Source organism: Dasypus novemcinctus, chromosome 26 (assembly GCF_030445035.2).
Source record: "Dasypus novemcinctus isolate mDasNov1 chromosome 26, mDasNov1.1.hap2, whole genome shotgun sequence".
In the NCBI taxonomy this organism is placed as follows: domain Eukaryota; kingdom Metazoa; phylum Chordata; class Mammalia; order Cingulata; family Dasypodidae; genus Dasypus; species Dasypus novemcinctus.
Genome location: NC_080698.1, coordinates 7,291,254 through 7,311,487, shown reverse-complemented (window position 1 = coordinate 7,311,487; position 20,234 = coordinate 7,291,254). Strand labels below are relative to the sequence as shown.

The 20,234-nt window shown below is 50.0% G+C and overlaps 2 protein-coding genes across 3 annotated transcripts in view; one reads left to right on the top strand and one right to left on the bottom strand.

The window, feature by feature from the left end:
* Positions 1-491: 491 nt before the first annotated feature.
* Positions 492-5,627, bottom strand: CRIPTO (cripto, EGF-CFC family member). The gene is made up of 6 exons (XM_058288931.1): positions 5,279-5,627; positions 3,367-3,419; positions 3,150-3,284; positions 2,818-2,932; positions 2,613-2,722; positions 492-1,506 (listed from the first exon to the last, which is right to left on the bottom strand). Exons 1-6 carry the CDS (start codon positions 5,446-5,448, stop codon positions 1,391-1,393), a joined length of 699 nt encoding a protein of 232 aa, XP_058144914.1. The 5' UTR covers positions 5,449-5,627; the 3' UTR covers positions 492-1,390.
* LRRC2 (leucine rich repeat containing 2) overlaps positions 4,798-20,234 on the top strand; it is an 84,233-nt gene continuing 68,796 nt past the window's right edge. Inside the window, exons 1-2 of one of the 2 annotated variants that reach the window (XM_071212022.1) lie at positions 4,798-4,857; positions 17,560-17,693. The gene's annotated coding sequence lies outside the window, so the exon portion shown is untranslated. Of the gene's footprint in view, positions 4,858-11,883; positions 12,169-17,559; positions 17,694-20,234 lie in introns of those variants that run through there. The other variant, XM_071212023.1, reaches the window with a different exon arrangement.

Here is a 20,234-nt window from a genome sequence, read left to right as displayed (position 1 = left end):
ATTCTCACAACCCTCTGATGTGGGCATCAGTCCAGGCTCACCCTTGGGACTCCTCAAAGCCCCACTGCCAGTAAGTGGGTAGACCAGCACTCCACACTGGGCCTTTCTGCCTCCACATTCCACACTCTTGCTTCCTGTTTACCATTACTTTCTTTTCACTGGGCACAGCAAGAAATGCCACCCATTTGGAACTCTGTCTCTGCAGGGTGTGAATTTGGAAAACTGTGAATTTGTGGATGAAGCAGTACCTAAATAAAGCAAATCTGTGCTATTTGGAGCACACATAGTGAAGTAAAAAATAAGACCGGGCAACCTCCTTAGGCTCTCAAGTCTCCTGGTTTCCAGTTTCAAGCCAGAGGTACTCTTCACATTTCATGTGAAAACAAATGCAGTACATCCGTGCCACGGAAAATATGCATGTGTGTAGAGGAAAACACCGTCCACAAAGCACCCATCACCCTCATGCCTGGAAATAACCACAGTTCACATCATGCTGATTAATGTAGTTCCCATTTTTACTGTGCACACACAAATATACAACATATTTTATAAGTGGGGTTTACAATATAGTTTAATCACCTGGTATTGTAACTAAATATATTATAAACATTTCCCTTGTCTTCTACAGCAGTTAAAATAATTGCATAGTATGGAGAAAACAATGTATTAACCAATCTTGTTGAGGGAAATTTAGATATATTTTTTTCCCAAGAAGATTTAATCCTCCTTACAATGCCTTGGGATAAAGAGGCATTCTTGTCTTCTGTGCCTTCTATAGGTGACAGGAACCACTTCTCTACATCCATCTAATCATCAAGCAAGTAGCCCATTTCCTTTTTTCCACGTCTCTCCCTTTGCTTCCTCTTTTCTTCTCCATCTCTCTGGGACACAGGCATCCTCCCATTAGCCCCAGTGCTCCTGTCCCCTCACTCTAGCATCTGCCTCCTCCCCTCCTGTTTTCTCCTTTAAAATGCTTTCTTTCCATTTCTTTTAAAGATACTGTCTTTCCTGACTTGGATCTCCTCTACTCAGAACGTTATTCTCCATTTGCCTTAGGGTTAGCCTTTAATAATCTCAAGATAGAATCTGATTGTTTGAAAGAAAAATGTTAATATGAACTCTGTTAGAGCTCATGTATCAAGAAACACAGGACAAGGGCCCAGGGTAGATATGGTTGGCTTTTTTTGTGCGTGGGGGTGGGGGGTGGGGGGTGGAGCTGAGGAATGTAGCTGGTGCTTTAAGGAAGCGTTAGGGACCATATGGAAAATGTTCTCATTTCAAGGCAACTAACAAATGGTCTTCTCAGTTGCGGCATTCGAGCAGCCACCTCCCTGGCCCCCGTGACGTTCCCATGGCATCTGGTCTTGTTCCAGAGAAAGGCAGGGGTTGGTTAGTAGTAACTCTGCATGGAGAGGCAGAGGCCAGCCAGCATAAGAGTGGTACAGGCAGACGGCGCCCATCCTGGAGCCCTGGAGGCCGTGCCGAGCTCGTCCATCACACGGCCACCTGCAGGTGGGGAGACGCACCCATTAAAGCAAGCCCTCCACCCGTGGCCTATCTACACACCCAAAACTCACCGGGGCCCAACAGTGGATGAGCCCAGTGCTGGTGGGGTCAGCAGCGCCAATGACATCACGTTCAGACTCCTTTGAAGGGCCTGCGGCTAACTCCCTCCTCCCAGGACCGGAGCGCCCATACTTTGTAACCTGCCCCCGTAGGGGACACCTTCCATTGCAGGGGTAGGACAGGACTCAGTTAGGCTGATGATAGGGGGAGGCATGCTCCCAGGAAGAAGTCACCGTAGCCCCTTATCCACCGGATCCGCCCTCTTCACCCGCCTTCCACGGGACCGACACTGGGGGGACGCAAATGGCAAAGACAGGACCGCTGCCTGGTGGGAAGTCCCATCCCAAGCTGGGCCAAGCGTTTGCCGTCTAGACTTTCAGGACCTGCACATTTTCACGTTTTAATACCCACAAGTGTCAGAACCACCAGGGGCCTCTGAACCAGGGGGTCCTAGGAGTCTGGCTCAGCCGGGGTGGGAAGAGGACCCCGTCCCCTTGTCCCCCTCCTCAAATCAATAGAACTAATAAGGTGAAAGGGTTCTGAGGTCAGTTACCAGGGGCCACGGGAGCCATGGCTTTTAGGATCCAGGAAGAAGGACGGGAGTGGGGTCAGGCTCTGGCGGGATTTTAGGGGCGTTCATTGATTGCGGTGCCCTGACACTGCTGGCGGCTACTAATTGAGGGGTCCATCCTAGAGATAATTTGGGTCCCCCCTCCCAAAGAAGAGTAACACCAGAGAGCACCTCTGCATTTTGAGAGGCCAAGTCTTTTCTTGCTCGTGTCTTCAGTAGAAGCTCACAGACTACCAAAGGATGTCAAGGAGCAAATAGACTTGCAATGGCTCCCCTGCGCGAGGCAGCAGGTGCAGCTGCGCCTCCGAGCGAGCAGATGTCAAGGAAGCCCTGGTGAAGGTTCCGCCGAGACCTTGAGGCTTTTACAGGCTGAACTAGAGCAGCTTCGGCCACAAGGCTCTAGGGAGAGCCCGACAGCCGAGTGCCCACAGGCAGCTCACGACCCTGGAGGGCAGGCGAGGCGGCAGGTGCTTACCACAACCGGGGAGGAAGGTCTGCGCAAAGCAGTGAAGCCAGCCGTGCCAGCACTTACACAGCGAGCACTTCTTGGGGAGCCAGGTGCCGTGGGGCACAGAGCCACAGTTCCTAGAGGGGACAGAACAGGCCAGTGTGCTCTGAATCTCGCCCCACCTCTGGCAGGTGGCCCTCTCACCTCCCCCGCCTGCCCTCGAGGGCCTCACTCTCTGCGGGTGTCGTGCTCACAGTTCCGCCCGTAGAAGTAGCGGGGGCAGGCACAGAAGGTCCCCAGCATGCAGGTGCCCCCGTTCAGACAGCAGGTTTTGTTGAGCTCCTTACCTGGCGGGTGAGAAGAGGGAGGGGTCGGTGGCGATTCTGCGAGCAAAGGTTATTAAGTAACTAAGGGGAGGGGACCGGGGGGCCGGGGAGGTGAGCCCCGCAGCGCCCGCCTCACCCGGCGCAGCGCTCCAGAGTCGGTGCCCGGCTCTCAGGAGCCAAACGGGGGACGGAAGAGGGGAGCGCTAGCACCCCGTGACCCAAGGCAGGTCGGGCTTACTGTCCTGGATTCCTGTGAACGGCACAGACTGGGAAGACGCGGGACGAAACGCAGGCTCCTCCTGGGACCGGATGTCCCCACCTCCGAGGCCCCGGTGGCCCGGCGACAGGCGCGCGAGTTCACGGTGGCCCAGCGCTTAAAGACAAAAGCAACTCCTGGAGACCGTCGTGCAGGTCACAGGAAAGCTGTTAGCAAGCGACAGAAAAAGAAGTCTCACCAGCCACTAAGCCCGGTTCGAAGGCACTGGAAATGGCCAGGACCAAAATCACACTAGGAGAAAAAGAGCTCTGGGTTAGCAAAGGCAAGCAAAGCGCCCGGGCGCAGATCATCCTGATCGCCGGGGGGACTGGTGGAGCTCCGCCCCTTTCATTTCCTTTTCCCTTTCTTGTTCTAATGTTTGACTAATTCATGCAACACCGTAAAGAAAAATATCCAACTCTTTCCCATACAGATTACTTTTTCATATAAGAATTTAAAAAGAGCTGCATTTTTTAATTTAAAAATTGCATGGCTGCAATTTCACGTTATTGGCACATCACATTTGATGAACTATTTACATCAGTCACTTAAAAGGTTGCAGGTTAAAAAAATGTCTTGTTCTGCTCTTTTACTGAACGGTTGTGCAAATCTTGAATCTATCTCTCCCTTTCAGAAAGAGAGTTTTCATTCGGCTGGAACACTGGCCTCTGCCGCACACAAGGTGGGAAAACGCTCATCGTTTCCGAGGCAGAACAGAGGCGCGGTTGAAAACGTTCAAAGCCAACAGCCAAACTGGACGGAAGTCCAGGTGTGAGGTCCCCCGACGCTCAGGAAAACAGCTGCGCCAGGAGCTCTTTTATGGTTTAAGGGGAAAGAAGTCAAACAACAGTGCTGCAGCCCATTTACCTCCTAAACCAGCAGATTCTAGTAACCAGAAACTCACGGTCAAGGCTGGCTCATACCTGGAAGAAAGGCTGGCCATCTTCCTGCCGTCCATAGCTCTTAACAATTCAGGAAAAAAACCGTTAGCGTGGCTTTCACTGACACAGTCATTGCCAGAGAAAATCATTCATCTCCTGAAGCCAAAGTGGGAATTTAAAAGGAAAAATAACCCGAATAAGGAAAGCGCTTTCCCCAGAAGGTCTTAGGAGCAGGAGTCAGGGCGGCCCAGCAGCAGGGCTCATCGCTCTCCTCACCTGATTCCAACCTGGAGCCTGGGACCGGCCTTCCCCTGGAGTCTGGTCTCTCAACAAAAACTTGTGGGGTGGCCAGGAAAACTCTCGGGTGGGGGCGGGGCGGGGGGCCGCCCATCACAAAGCCCGGGCCGGGGCTAGCCAGGGCCGGGGGCAGCGCCTGGAACCTTGGAGACAATGGCAAAGGCGGGGTCTTGCAAAACTGTGGGAGTTAAGTTTTTAGGTCCAAAGGTCTCTCCCAAGATTTTTCAGGGTTAAAAATGTCAGATTTCCTCTTGAACAAGGTAAGTGAACTTGTCAGGCCAGAGATTCCAGGAGTGATGGGCAGATGGGTCCCTGGAGGCGGGTGCCATTTCAGGGCCAGGTTTCACTTTTTGAAATTTGCTTTATCTTGGTAATTCCAAGAGAGGCGGGCGGAGCCCTGCTCTCGGGGGGATGCTGGGCGGGCCTGGGGTGGGGTGCGCCTCTGCCGGGGAGGGAGACTCAGCTGCGGGGTGCTCGCTGGGCTCCAGCGGGCCCTCGGGGCTCCAGACCCGGTAAGTGCCAATCCCAGGGGACCTCAAGAGCCAGGGAGCCTGGAAGAGAGCGGGGGCTGCCGGGAGGGGTCGAGCCGGGAGGTGACCCCGGCGGGCGGCAGCAGGGCCCACCCTGCCCACTCCAGGAGGGACTTGGTGACCACTGCGGCCCGGACGGGGCCATACCTGGCCCCTGGATTCTCTTCCGATTGGATCGCATCTCCCATCCCTCTGCCGCCCACGCCCCAAGCCCCGGCTTCACCTCCATACTTGCAGCTGCCTCGCGTGGCCGCAGCTGTTTACCTGGCGGCCGCACGAAGCCGCAGGCGTGCGCCGGGACCCTGTAACCTGGTCTCAAACCTCCCGCGTGTTTAATCCGTCACCGAGTACGTCCACCGTCATGCCCAGACCTCACAAAAGGAAGAGCCTGGCGTTGACCTACCCCGGCAGGCACCCAGAGGTGGAGCCCTCCCGTCTCTGGTTCTCAGCATCCCTGCTGGGGCTTGCGCGGTGGGGCATCGGTGGGCACCGAGGCCTGCCAGCCCGCGTCCGAGTGCCCAGGGCGCACAGGCGCTGATGCTTCCTTGCTGCTCCCCTGCCTCTGGAGAACATTCAATTTCGAGTTATTTTTATTGGGGAAGAGGGCCTCAGCGCGCTTGGGGATGTGTGCAGCCCTTTGGCCTCCAGCCAGCACCTCCAGCTCAGCCCGCCGGCTGTCTCGTTCCTGCGGCGCAACAAAATGCTCCCGCCCGCCGTCCCGCTGCTTAGAGCTGCCCCGCCAGGCCTGCGGGGCCGGGGGCTGGGCTGAGGCTGCTGGAAGCCGGAAGAGGGGGCGCCGGGCGCTGCTGGCGGGGCCACTCCCCGGAGGATCCCCGCGGAAGCAAAGGCTGTACTTAGATGGGGCATTTGCATGTGGCTCTTACGGCCCCTCGGTTCAGTGTGCTAAATAGACTTGCAGAGTCGGCATTATTAGTCCTATTTTAAGGACAAGACGGTCAATTCCATTTGGGGATTATATGTGTGTGTGTGTGTGTGTGTGTGTATTTATTTTTTTTTGCGGGGCTGAGCAGATGTGTGGCAGAATCGGCTGCAGAGCACATCCACTTCCTTTTCCTTTTCCCAAAGATGGTGGCCATGAGCTCTGCGTGCGTCTGACCGGGGAGAGCCAGGCCTGCCTGGGAAGCCCGTGGAAATGGGGGGTCACCAGTCACCGGCGGCCACGCCTCCTCCTTTATTAAAGGAACGGAAATAAAGTGAGGTGCAAATAAACGGTCTTGGCTTGCTGCAACATTGCTCTCTGAGCTGTTTTTGTTAAAATCTGTGCCAAGAGGGACAGAATTGTGTATTATCTAATTGCACAAATAAGCAGGGCAAAGGACAGACTTCCGCTGGCTGTCCAAAATGCCAAGGAGAAAACCGATGTGGAGACTGGGCTAGATGTTAGCTGTCAACAGCCGATTTAAGCCCGTTTGGAGGGTTGAGGGCCTACGGAATTAAACTTCGACTGGAGAGTTAATTCAGTGAATAACCATTTCTGCAGTACAGGGTTTTAAGGTAAAGCCTGCTTTTACGTTACCTTAGGGCTCCGGGGAGTAAGGTGTCCCCCAAGCACTCAGGCAGGCAGGGAGCTGGGGAATTCTGAATCCGCCCCCGCTGGGGAGGGCGGTGGTGGAGCCTCTGGCCCCCTGCAGAACTGTCGCCCTCGGGGTGTGCCGGTTCATTAGCAAGTGAATGGCTCTGTCTCTCGAGGAAGCTGGCAGCGGGAAACCTGCGCTCTTTCCCTGCGGGTCTCTGTGGGGTTCAAAGCTCGTATCCAGCTTTCCAAACTCCACCTCGCGGGGCAGGTGCGCACGGATGAGGCTTTCGGATCTGTGGTGTTACAGCAACGGCATAAGAGGGACCTGGAGGGCTTGGGAGGGGTCCCTGGAGGAGGACCACCCCTCCCCCGCAGGTCCCGGCCTCTCCCCTGCACCCGCTCGCTCAGCTGCCAGCTCAAAGGATGATGGTGATGAGGGCGTAAGAGGGGTCGTCGTACTGACGGGAGGTATCTGACGGGCAGTTTCTCGAACTCATAGTGGTTGCTTGTGATCCCCAGTGAGCGAAAGACGCCTGTTTCCATTTGTGTGTGGCTGTATCATCTTTCTTCTTATGTACATCTCCCCTAAGTTATGTTATCAACGAGTGGGCACCAGGCTTGTTTCTGTGTTTTGCAGTGAACTCCCTTGTAGATACAGCTTGGTGAAGTCTTGAGGTATCTCCATCCAGGAAATTCCTAGCCCCGGAATTGCTCGATTAAGGGGTGTGTGCTGCCAAATTGTTCTCCAGAAAGGCTGTGCCGGCCCCGCCCCCCGTGTCCAGAGCTGGCCTGCCATGTCCCCGATATTTGCTAATTCCATATGTGAAAAATGGGGTGTCTCCTTGCTGTTTTTGCACTGATTCCTGTGTTCATTGGATATGTGCATTTCTTTTTCTCTAATTGGGCTGGTGCTTGCTAGAGGGAACTTTGAATGGGCAAATGGACCATTTGCTCAGGGAAGCCCTTCCTGACCCACTGTCTTTCCTTATCTTCAACACTCCCTTGTAAGCTGCTCGTTAGCTTGTCTTTTAGCATCTTCTTCCCTGGTCCCCATAATCTGGAGCTAGTAGGTCCAGAAATGCAGTCTCCCAGAAATCGCTGCCTCCCCAACCTCAGGTGGGATGTCTGGCCCGGGCTGACTTCCTTTTGGCTAAATCCTATTCCATCTGCCAAGTTAAATCTCCTGTCCTATTTTCTCAAGTGGGGGTGGGGCGGAGCCAGGACAATGAAAAGCACCGCAAGTAAACAGCTGTTTCCCCAGGCCGGAGCTGGAAGGACAACAAAGCTGATCCCTGTCCCCCAAACAAAGGAAAGACAGGTCTTCTCAGTGTTCTCAGTGACCCCTGATGTGCTGAATTCTGGGTGCCTCGGTCAAAAGTGCTCACTGTCTTTAAGACAAGAACTTTCGTTGCATTTACTGGAACTAAGGTAAGTCTGATTTTAGACTTAATAGACATAGTGATGACACAATTATTTCGTATCCCAATTTTTCTCTCTTCAATCAAATGCAACAAATATTTACTGATTAGCTATTCTGTGCTAAGCCCAGTGGGGGGGACAGAAATCCTGTCCCCTCTCCCTCCCCCATCCCCCTAGGTAAGACAAAGCCTGTAATCTATGCCATTTTAGTGTTATCAAGAAATTGCTGGTGGGGGGAGGGCCGGCCACTTCCTGCTGGCCAGTCAGCCCTAGTAGACGGATGGATGGACAGACAGACAGTGGTCTAGAGGTGAAATGTGGTAAGGCAAGCTGAGGGCCCTCTAGGTTATCCTGAGATGTCCCGCTTTGTGGAAACGCACTGGAGGGCCTCAGAAATACTTGTCTTTCTCATGGCTTATTGATCCTCTGTGCAAGGTGTACATGCTGGAAATGTGTCATCATCAGCTCAGACTTCTACAGAAAACAACCCCAAAGCAAGGATGGTAGCCCCCAGAGCCATAATAGTATAATCATAGTAACCCCTAAAGCAGGGACTGAGGACCAGTTACTAATGGACGCCCAAAACCCTGGGCACCGGAGCCTGTGGTCTTAGTGTACCACCCCACGAGGACTTAGAGGTTCCTGCGGGGAAAACGTTCCTTCCAGAAGGAGAGCATGTGGCAGCATCAGCAGCCGTGCAGCACGGTGAGCCTGTAATCTCCCCGAGCAGGCCTCGCTCACAGATGTACTTTTGAGTCTAGCTGTCTCATTTTTAGGTCTTGGCATTCATTGTGTGCCAAGCACTTCACAAGTCATTGCTACCTGAAAGGTGACGCACCTGCTATATCCGAAGCAAAGCTGAAAGCTTATTCTTTCAGAAAGTTAGTGCAGTTTAAGGAATTCTGGCAAGAATTAATCCATGGTTTTCATATCTATTTCTGATTACAAGAAGCTCCCTGCGGAGTTCCTGGTTCGCGTACCTCGCATTCTCCTGCCCAAGGCGCAGCTCTACGCTGTGGCCATCGGAGGTTCCTGCTGGTTTTTGCTGGGGTGGGGCGTAAGAGGCAGTCCTGGGGAAAACTCCATCTCTGTGGCTACCGTTCTGACGCAGACTGCCAACTCACATCTTGCTGCTCTAGGGTTCAAAGAATTAATTCATTAAAAGAAAAAAAAATATTCTTCCGAACATGGGACTTTGGAAGTGTTAATCCTCTGGGAGGCCAGCGTTTCTGAGAAGCTTCTGTTACTTGGGAACAGTGTTTCTCTGTGATGCTGTGGATCTGCCCGGGGAGGGTTCTGGGGCAGGGGTAAAGGAGGTGGGCTGGCAGAGGCACGGGCAGAGCCCCCGCGGAAAACAGACGGCTCGGCGATGAAGGACCTTCCAGGAAGGCTTCTGCACTGCCTCCGTTCGCCAGGGCAGATGCCGTAAGCTGCTTCAACAACAGGAGTTCATTGTCTCGGAGCTGGAGGCGAGAAGTCCAAAATCAGGGCATCGGCAGGGCTCGCTCTCCTGGAATCAGCGTTCCCGCGGTCTCGTGTCCCTGGCCATCTCGCTCCTGTGTCTGCTCCTCTGGTTTTGACCCCAACTTCCTCGGCTTCTCAGGACTTCGGCCCTGTTGGATTAAGGCCCACCCTGGCTCAGTCTGGCCTCATCTAAATAGGTCTTCGTACAGACTCCAGCTCCTACGCTCTGGTTTATTGGACTTACCCCACTCAGCTAACAGGGAGGTGAAGAAGGTCAACCACCACACCAGGGAGCCTAGAGTGCCTACAACTGCAAGCAGGAGGATTGCATCCACATGGATATGTGGAGTCTAAGCCCCCTCTTGACATAGATGTGGAATGGACACGACCAAGCCAAGGTCCACAGGAAGGAGGAATACAGTAAGGATTAGAGTGGACTTAATGATATTCTATTCATGAACTATTGTGGTTAATAATCGAGAAAATGTGGCATTGGTGTGGAAAAAGTGGCCATGGTGGCTGCTGGGTGCGGGGAATGGGAGGAAGAGATAAGATGTGGAGGCATTTTCGGGACTTGGAGTTGTCCTGGGTGGTGCTGCAGGGACAGTTGCCGGACATTGTATGTCCTCCCATGGCCCACTGGATGGAACGTGGGAGAGTGTGGGCTATGGTGTGGAACACGGGACATGGGGTGCAGCGATGCCTGGAGATGTACTCACCAGATGCAATGGATGTGTCATGATGATGGGGGAGAGTGTTACTGTGGGGGGAGTGGTGGGGTGGGGGTGGTGGGGACCTCATACTTTTTGAATGTAATATTTTTTTAAAAAACGAATAAATAAAAAATAAAAAAATAAAAAAAATAGGTCTTCGTATAATCAGTACTATACTTGGTAAATAAACGTCTAAGAGACTTAACTCTCTGATCCAGCCACGTGCCAGTTGAGCCCTGAATCTCAGCAGAGTTGCAACACCTACTCTCGAGTTCATTGGACTCACCCAGGAAAACTAACAAGGAGATGATGATGGGCAACACCCATTCTGAGAAACAGAGAATGTCTGCAACTGCAAGCAAGACAGTTCCATCCATCTGCTCCATGGGAGCTAAGCCCTCTCTCAATTAGAAGCAGAGTGGGCATGACCATCCCCAAATCCTCAAGATTGGGGAAGGAGCAATGGACTAAAGCAGACTTATTATTATTCTACTATAGACTTATTATTATTCTAGCACTGGAAGAACTCTTATCATTGATGTAAAGGCAGTGCCCACCAGAGGTCCTGAGGGAGGGGAGAGGGAAGAATAGGTGGAACGTGGGGACATTTTCGAAACACAAGAGTTGCCCTGCATGACGTTGCAGTGACAGACATAGGCCATTATATACTTTGTCATAACCTACAAAATTGTGCAGGACAGAGTGTAAACTATAATGTAAACCGTAATCCATGGTAGCAATGCTTCAGTATATGTTCATCAGTGGTAACTGTTGGAGAAAAATACGGCGCTTACTGGGACATGGAGACTGATATGACTATAGACAAAGAAAGATTTATTGAGAAGCTCTCCCAACAGAGGGGGTCTGAAGAACAGACTTCAGCCCCCCCTTGGAAGCGGGGGGGGACTTCATTTTACACAGAACTTTCCTAGGCGGGGGAGTGAGTTGGTGGGAGGGGGTAGAGGGTCCGAGTGAAGTACAGGGGCCAACAGGAAGCCCTAGAGGTGAAAATTTTTCCTGATAGTGCTTGAAGATAGTGGGTTAGGGAGTTATGGTTTCCTGGAATGCTGCAGGAACAGATGTTTCTTTGTTCTGCAGGAATTTTATCTCCCTCTGATGTGCAGGTAGGGAAGGTTTCCATTTCCCTTTACTCCGCTCTCTAAGAGGTTTCTTTATTTAACCTATGGGAAAGTGCTGTATTTAGGCAAGTAGGCTTATGGGGGATGGGGTTATCCTTTCCCCAGTGCATATCAGGGGAAACTGAGCTACAGCTAGTTAATTATTGCAAACCTCTAACACAGGAATGAGGGAGGTTGTTGATGTGGGAAATGTGGGAGGTGGAGGGAGTGGGGCATATGGGAATCCCCTGTATTTTTTATGTAACATTTATGTAATCTAAAGCTTCTTTAACAATTACAAAAAATAGGCTCTTGGAAGATCTTCTTCACAAATGAGTGCCCACCTTAACTAATGGTCTTAATTACGAATGGGTTCACGCCCTGGGGACTGGCGTTTGGGGCCTGAGCCTGACTTTTGGGGGGACGTGATTCCCCTTTACGGAGGGGCTGTGGACGAGGGCCTGGGTGGAGCAGGGCATGCTGGGAGCAGCCCGTGGTTAGCGGCCCGGGAAGCGGCTGCCTTGAAAGGAGCACTGCAGTCTGCTGGCTGCAAAGCGGACCCCGCGCAGTGGGTCGGCGTAACAGCAGGAATGTGTTGGCTCCCAGTGCTGAGGCTGGAGGGAGTCCAAGAGGCAGGCGTCAGCAAGGCCGTCCTTCTCCCCGAAGACGCGGTGTTCGGGCCTGGCTGAGGGCCAGCGGTGGACCCTGGATTTCTGTCACGTGACACACACACGGTTGCATCTTCTTTCTCCTCCAGGCTGTCGACTTCCGCTTCTTTCGCCGTGGCCTTCTCTCTAAGACCTTCAGCAGCACCTTCACTAACAAGAGCCTCTTCAAAAGGTCCTGCTTAAAACAGGTCCCTACCCACAGGCCTGGGCTAAGAACGTGTTTTTCTGGGGTACCTAACGCCAAACCTCCACCGGCGCTACGAGTTGGCCAAGAAACCTAGTATCAAACCCCCAACAGGGACTGGCGTTGCTTGCCGATGTGATCATTCACCAGCGTTCTCCGTGACACGTCTGGCTCTTGCACCTGTCACAAGGCGAGTAAAATGAGGTTGCGGTTGGAATCGCTCCAAGAGTCGATGGTGTCACCACTCTCTGCGGCTTCTCCGGGAGAGCGGGGCTGCTTCTGGTTCGGTCTCAGTGGTGGTGAGGGGCAGTCGAGGGGCGTCTCCTGGCCCGCTGGTGTCCAATAGCCCTTGACCTGTGGGTCACAGAAGCAGTCTTGGAATTCTGGCAGTTGGCAAGCTTGTCTCTTCTCACCATACATTCTGGGACTGAGTCAATCACCCCAGAGTGGGTCCACGGTTGATAGATAAAATACAGATGCCCAATTAAAGTTGAATTTCGGATAAACAACAAATGATTTTTTAGTACATGTAGGTCCCAAATATTTCATGGGATATACTTACGCTAAAACATTATCATTTATATGAAATTCAACTTTATTTTTTTAAGATGTATTTATTTATTCTCCCCCTGCCTTGTCTGCTCTCTGTGCCCATTCGCTGTGTGTTCTTCTGTGTCTGCCTGTTTTCTCATTAGGCGTCTCCTGGAATTGATCCTGGGACCTCTAGAGTAGGAGAGAGGTGAATCATTCTCTTGCGCCACCTCAGCTCCCTGGTCTGCTGCATCTCTTATTGTCTCTCCTCTGTGTCTCTTCTTTTTTCTGTTGCATCTTCTTGCTGTGTCAACTCTCCGCATTGGCCGCCACTCCTGCACAGGACGGCACTCCTGTGCGGGGCGGTGTTCCACGTGGGCTGGCACTCCGCTGGGCTGGCACTCCGCGTGGGCCGGCTTGCCACGTGGGCCAGCTCGCCTTCACCGGGAGGCCCTGGGCATCGAACCTTGGACCTCCTGTATGGGAGACAGGAGCCCAATTGCTTGAGCCACATCCACTTCCCTGAGATTCAACTTTAAATGGGTTTTCTTTTTATTTGCTAAATCTGACAAGCCTGCTTGTTGGATGGACACTGATCCCCGCAAGCCCATACTCTGATAAGTGGATCCACAATGGCTTTGTGGGTCTCTGTGGATCAGCACGAGTTGGATCTAAAGGCCCCTGGAAGGTCTGGCTCTCTCTTTCTCAGTGCACAAACCTCTGGTAATTAGCCGTGGTCCCTCCCGGGGAGGGCTTGGGGGTTCCTGGGTGTATCTGTGACCATCTTGCAGGCGCCCTCCTCAAAGGAAGCTGCCCCCCTCTTGTTTGAGGGGCTCGTCGAGGGGCCCTGTGAACTGGTAGGCATCACCAGAGCTCCCTGCAGGTCACGGCACAGTCGTTGACCGTTCTGTCCCTGTGGCCCATGTTGGCATTTGTGTCCCCCTCGTTTCAGAAGGTTCAGCACTGACACTGGCCTCTTCCACACTGGGGTCCGTCACTGCCCCCGTGTCTCCACGACCCCGTCAGGGAACCCAGTTCCCCTGCAGCACGCGCACCGCCAGCCTGTCCCGCCGTCCCGCGGAGCGCGCCGGGGCTGCTGGCACTTCCCTTGCCAATGCGCTTCTCAGTGTTTGGTAAAGAGAATGGGGTGTCACCAGGCCTTCACTGTGCTTGGGGGTGGCTGAGCAAGTGGCCCCTCTCTCTGACCCTTCAGGTTACATCTCTGCAGCAGAGGTTCTAACTTGAGTGAGCCTTAGCGTCACCCAAGGGCTCGTTAAAACACAGAGTGTTGGGCGACCCCAGAGCTTCTGATTTGGGGGGTCTGGAGTGAGGCCTGAGAATTTGCATTCTTAAGAATTCTGGGTGATGCCACTTCTCGGAGACCTGCCTTTGAGAACCACTGGTTTACACATGCCAGGGAGTTTAGACTTTAAGACCTCGTTAGGCCATCTTTGTGTTCAGACTCTTAGCCAATCTGGTAGACCGGAGGTCTGCAAACTTCTTCCTTAAAAGGCCTGGGTAGTAAATAGTTTAGGCTCTGAGGGCTCTGCAGTGTTTGCCACAACCACTCCACTCTGTCGCTATAGTGTGAAAGCAGCCATTAAGAATTTATAAATAAAGGGACAGGAGTATGTTCCAGTAAAACTTTATTTACAGAAATAGTTAGTGGGCTGGGCTTGGGGCCAGCATTCCCTGACCCCAGTGGTAGACTTTTTTGTTTGTTTGTTTAAATCCCAATAAGATATGCATAACAAGACAGTTCTCATTTTAGCCGCTTTCAAGTATACAATTCAGTGTTAATCACATCCAGTGTTGTGCTGGCGTCACCGTCATCCATTACCCACACTTTCTCATCACCACAAAATCAACTCTGTGCACACTGAGCATTAGCTCCGCATACACTGCCCCCCACTTCTGCCCCTGATAAACTGCAATCTTTCTGTTTCTGTGAGTTTGCTTATTTTAGTTTTTTTCATGTAAATGTGACCACACAAGTATTTGTCCTTTTGTGTCTGGCTTATTTCAGGTAACATGATAGCTTCATGGTTCATCCATATTGTAGCATGTATTAGAACGTCATTCATTTTCGTGGCTGAATAATATTCTATTACGTTTATGCACCACATTTTGTTTATCCGTTTCTCTGTGGATGGACCCTCGGGCTGCTCCACCTTTTGGCGATTGTGAATAACGCTGTTGTGAACATTGGTGTACGAGGATCTGTTCGAGTCCATGTGGTAGGCGGGAGCCCAACTCCTTGAGCCACGTCCACTTCCCAATAGACTTTACTTTTAGATTAGTTTTAGGTTTTTACAAAAATTGCCCAGAAAGTACAGTGTTACCATCTAACTCCCTCCCCACCCCCCACACGTAGTTTCCCCTAGTGTTAACATCTTGAGTCACGTGGTACATTTTTCACGATTGATGAACCGATAGTGCTATATCATTAGTAACTAAGGTCCATGGTTTACACTGGGGTTCCCTCCTCAAGTGTGTACAGTTCTATGGTTTGTGACAGATGTGTCTTGTCACATGTCCACTATTATGGTTTCAGAATAGTTTCACGGCCCTAAAAATGCCCTGTGCTCCACCCATTCATCCTCCACTCCCTGAACCCACGGCTACCGCTGATCTTTTTATTGTCCCTGTAGCTTTTCCTTTTACACAGTGTCATGGAGTTGGATTGGTTTCAGCTTGACTTCTTTCACTCAGCAATGTGCATTTAAGGTTTCCATGCTTTTTCACAGCTTGATATCTCATTTCTTTTTATTGCTGAATAATATTCATCATATGGATATACCACAGTTTATCCATTCACCTATGGGAGGCCATCTTGTTTGTTTCTGTTTTTTGGCATTTATTTTAAAAGTTGCTATAAACATTTATGTGCAGGTTTTTGCATGGACGTAAGTTTTCAACCCTTTTGGGTAATTACCTAGGAGTACAATTGATAGATCATATGGTAAGCCTATGTTTAGCTTTTATTTTTTTAAAGATTTATTTTATTTATTTATTTCTCCTCACTCCCTCATTGTTTGTGCTCGCTGTCTGTTTACCGTGTGCTCGTGTTCCTTTTAGAGGCACCGGGAACCGAATCCGGGACCTCCCATGTGGGAGGGAAGTGCCTAATTGCTTGAGCCACTGCCTCTCCCTGCTTTGTTGTGTGGCTCTCATTGTTTTCCTCCTTGTGTCTCTTGTTAAGTCATCTTGTTGCATCATCTCGCTGTGCTGCTCATTGCATCAGCTTGCTGTCTTGCTTGTCTTCTTTAGGAGATACCAGGAACTGAACTCGGGATCTCCCATGTGGTAGGCGGGAGCTCAATCACTTGAGCCACATCTGCTTCCCCTATGTATAGCTTTGAAAGAAACTTCCAAACTGTCTTTCTAAGTGGTTGTACCATTTTGCATTCCTAACAGCAAATGAATAAAAGCTCCTATTGCTCCACGTCCTTGCCAGTGTTTAGTGTTGTCAGTGGTTTGGATTTTAGCCATTTCTAGTATGCTTTGTAGCAGTATGCCCTGTTTTAATTTCCCTTCATGTTTTTAATTGCATCATCACATCTTTTAATTTCTCCTCCTCTCCCCCCCTGCTGTGGTCAATGGAAGAAGCCACATGGCTCCACGCTTCTTATAATAACTCTTGTTGTGTAGCAATTACCCGCCACAGCCACTTGATCTCCCAGAGCCGTGCTGTGTATCTATAATTCATGCCATGCTTGCACCAGTGATAATTTGAGTAACTGAGATGTTGCCGCATGCCATGGATTCCCTAGCCCGGTTTCTTAGAAAGGAGATTATCTGTGAGTTCATTGAATGTGTGAGCACCCCAATCACAAAATTCCGTTTATTGTGTCAGTTTCTTTCTTTCTTTTTTTTTAAAGATTTATTTATTTATTTAATTTCCCCCCTCCCCTGGTTGTCTGTTCTCTGTGTCTATTTGCTGCGTCTTGTTTCTTTGTCTGCTTCTGTTGTCGTCAGCGGCACGGGAAGTGTGGGCGGCGCCATTCCTGGGCAGGCTGCTCTTTCTTTTCACGCTGGGCTGCTTTCCTCACGGGCGCACTCCTTGCGCGTGGGGCTCCCCTACGTGGGGGACACCCCTGCGTGGCAGGGCACTCCTTGCGCGCATCAGTGCTGCGCATGGGCCAGCTCCACACGGGTCAAGGAGGCCCGGGGTTTGAACTGCGGACTTCCCATGTGGTAGACGGACGTCCTAACCACTGGGCCAAAGTCCGTTTCCCTGTGTCAGTTTCTTGAGCATCTGTATCTGTCAGGATCCCACAGAAAACAGATGGCACACTCCAAGCAGTTTTTTAATGACATAGTCCTATAGTTATTAATATCAAGCAGTTGTTTTGAGGAAGGTGTATTTTCGAAGGGATGGGTGTATGGTAACCACAAAGAGTACGACGGAAACCTGGAGCAAGAACAGGGAGCTCTTCCCACCCCTGGGCCCAATGGGACGAGGGAAGGAGTGGTTGCCAGCACTTAGGAGAGAGTGATGTAGGGTTAATCACTTGTTTTGTGATGAACAGAGACTTCAGTTGGCTAGTTCAAGGCGACCTTGCAGGAAGGTGGCTGGGGGAATAAATACCCTAACCTCACTTTCTCTTTTTTTTTTTTAAGATTTATTTATTTCTCTCCCCTCCCCCCCACCCTGGTTGTCTGTTCTCTGTGTCTATTTGCTGTGTCGTCGTCTTTGTCTGCTTCTGTTGTTGTCAGTGGCACAGGAATCTGTATTTCTTTTTGTTGCGTCATCTTGTTGTGTCAGCTCTCCGTGTGGGCGGCACCATTCCTGGGCAGGCTGCACTTTCTTTTGCGCTGGGCGGCTCTCCTTACGGGACGCACTCCTTGCGTGTGGGGCTCCCCTACGCGGGGGACACCCCTGCATGGCCGGGCACTCCTTGCGCGCATCAGCACTGCGCATGGGCCAGCTCCACATGGGTCAAGTATGCCCAGGGTTTGAACCGTGGACCTCCCATGTGGTAGATGGATGCCCTAACCACTGGGCCAAGTCCACTTCCCCCTAACCCCACTTTCCTTCTTCCTCTAGAGTCTGGCCATGCCTTCCCATTGATCAAACCCATCAAGAAGCTGGAGGTTCTGGGAACCTTGCTGCTGTGGTCCATCTATAGTCCATCTCCTGGGAGAAGAGCAGAGCACAGAAGAGGTCAGAGCGGATTCTAGGTCAGACATCACACCTCTGTTATAAGCAGATACCAGAGAGGACGCTGAGAGGAGAGAAGATTAGGAGTGACGTTGGGAGGCTGCAAGTACAGAGAAAGAAAGGCAGGCAGGCAGGAGGCGGTTAGAACCTGATGGGTGGTCAAGGGATAAAATAGTATCCAAGCAGAGACAAGTCTTCTGACTATGCAGTAGCAATACATTTTCATTGAAGTGTAGTTTTAATTTAATGCAGCAGCTTTGAAGTTTTGTTAAGTTTGCTTGATTGGGATTTTTATGTGTCTAATAGATTCTAGACTGACTTAAGCCTCACCCCCCCTCAGTATAATTCCAGTTTCGTTCTCATCGATCCAAGTATCCTCTTATGATCGCTCTAAGTCAGTAGTAATGTCTCCCCTCTTATTTCTGATTGTATTTATTTGTATCTTCTCTCTTTTTTTTTCTTTGTCACTCTAGCTATGGGTTTGTCGATTTTTATTGATCTTCTTGAAGAACCAACTTTGGTTTTGTTGAGTCCCTCTCTTGTTTTTTGTTCTCAATCTCATTTGTTTCTGCCCTGATCTTTATTATTTCTTTCCTTGGGCTTGGTTTGAGATTAGTTTGCTGCTCTTTTTCTGGTTCCTTCAGGTGTGCGGTTAGGTCTTCGAGTTTAGCTCTTTATTCTTTTTTAAAGTGAGTATTGAAGGCTATACATTTTCCTCTCTGCACTACCTTCACTGTATCCCATAGTTTTTAAAAAATATTTATGTAATTTATTTCTCCTCACCCTGTGTTATTTGCACTTGCTGTGTCTGATGTCTTCCTTCTTTCTTTAGGAGGCACTGGGAACTGAACCTGGGGCCTCTGATTTGGGACGGATGTGCCTAATCGCTTGAGCCACCTCCATTCCAAGCTTTGTTGTGTCTCTCATTATGCTTTTCTTCTTGTGTCTCTTTTTGCGTATTATGTTGTGTCAGCTTGCTGCACCTCCCTGTCATGCCAGCTCACTGTCTTCTTGGAAGTACCAGGAACTGAACCATGGACCTCCTATGTGGTAGGTGGGAGCTCAGTTGCTGGAGCCACATCTACCTCCCTCCCATAGGTTTTGATATGTTGTGTTCCTGTTTTCATTTGTCTCAATATATTTACCGACTTCTCTTGCAATTTCTTCTTTGACCCACTGATTATTTATTAATGTGTTGTTTAATCTCCATATATTTGTGAATTTTCCCATTTTCTATCCTTTATTGATTCCCAGCTTCATTCTGTTATGATCAGACAAAGTGCTTGGTGTCATTTCAGTCTTTTAAAATTTATTGAAATCTGTCTTGTGACCCAACATATGGTCTATCCTGGAGAAGGACCCATGGGCATTTGAAAAGAATTTATATCCTGCTGTTTTGGGGTGCAGTGCTGTACAAATGCCTATTAGTTCTTGCTCATTTATCATATTATTCAAGCTCTCTGTTTCGTTCTTTATCCTCTGTCCAGATGTTCTATCCAATGCTGTGAGTTGTATATTGAAGTTTCCAGCTATTATTGTAGAAACATCTACTTCTTCCTTCAATTTTGCCCGTGTGTGTCTCATGTATCTTGGGACACCCAGGCTGGGTGCGTACACATTTATTATAGTTATTTCTTCTTGGTGAATTTCCCCTCCCCGTTTTTTCTCTTTTGGTACTGGGGTTGGGGATCGAACCTGGGACCTCATATGTGGGAGGCTGGTGCTCAGCCACTGAGCCACATTGGCTCCTCTGAGTTGTTTTTTTCATGTGTTTGCTTGTTGTTTGTTTTTTGTTTTAGGAGGCACTGGGGACTGAACCTGGGACCTCCCATGTGGAGATGAACCGCTTGAGCCATACCAACTCCCTGAATTGCCCTTTTATTAATATACAGTGACCTTCTTTATCCTTTATAACAGTTTTGCATTTGAAATCTATTTTGTCCAATGTTATTATCATTATTCCAGATCTTTTTTGGTTACTATTTGTGTAGAGTATCCTTTTCCAACCTTTCACTTTGTTACATCTGAGGTGAGTCACTTGTAGACAGCAGATAGACAGCTTATATTTTAAAAAACATCTTTTTATTACAAATATACAAAACAATCATGCACATGTGTGGAATTCCCATACAACACTCCTTCACCAACACACCATGCCATGGTGGAACATTTGTTACAGATTATGAGAAAATATCATCACACTATTACAACTAACTGTAGTCCTTCGTGTGCATTTGGCACATTTTTTCCATATCCCCCTGTTAATAACATAGTACCTCTTGGCATTGCTGCAAGAACAGTACTGCTGCTAACTGTAGTCCTTAAGTTAGGTTACTTGTGTTTTTTCCATGCTTCTCCACATTCCCACCACCCGGCAATAGTGATGTACATCCATTCTAGTTCTCAGAAGGACATTCTTGCATTTGTACTATTAACCACAATTCTCATCCATCTCTGGGTTCACTGTGTTATTCAGTCCCTGGATTATTCTCTAGCTTTCTTTCAATTGACATTTACATCCCTAGACTACCCTTTTCAGCCACAGTTCCATTTATAAGCCA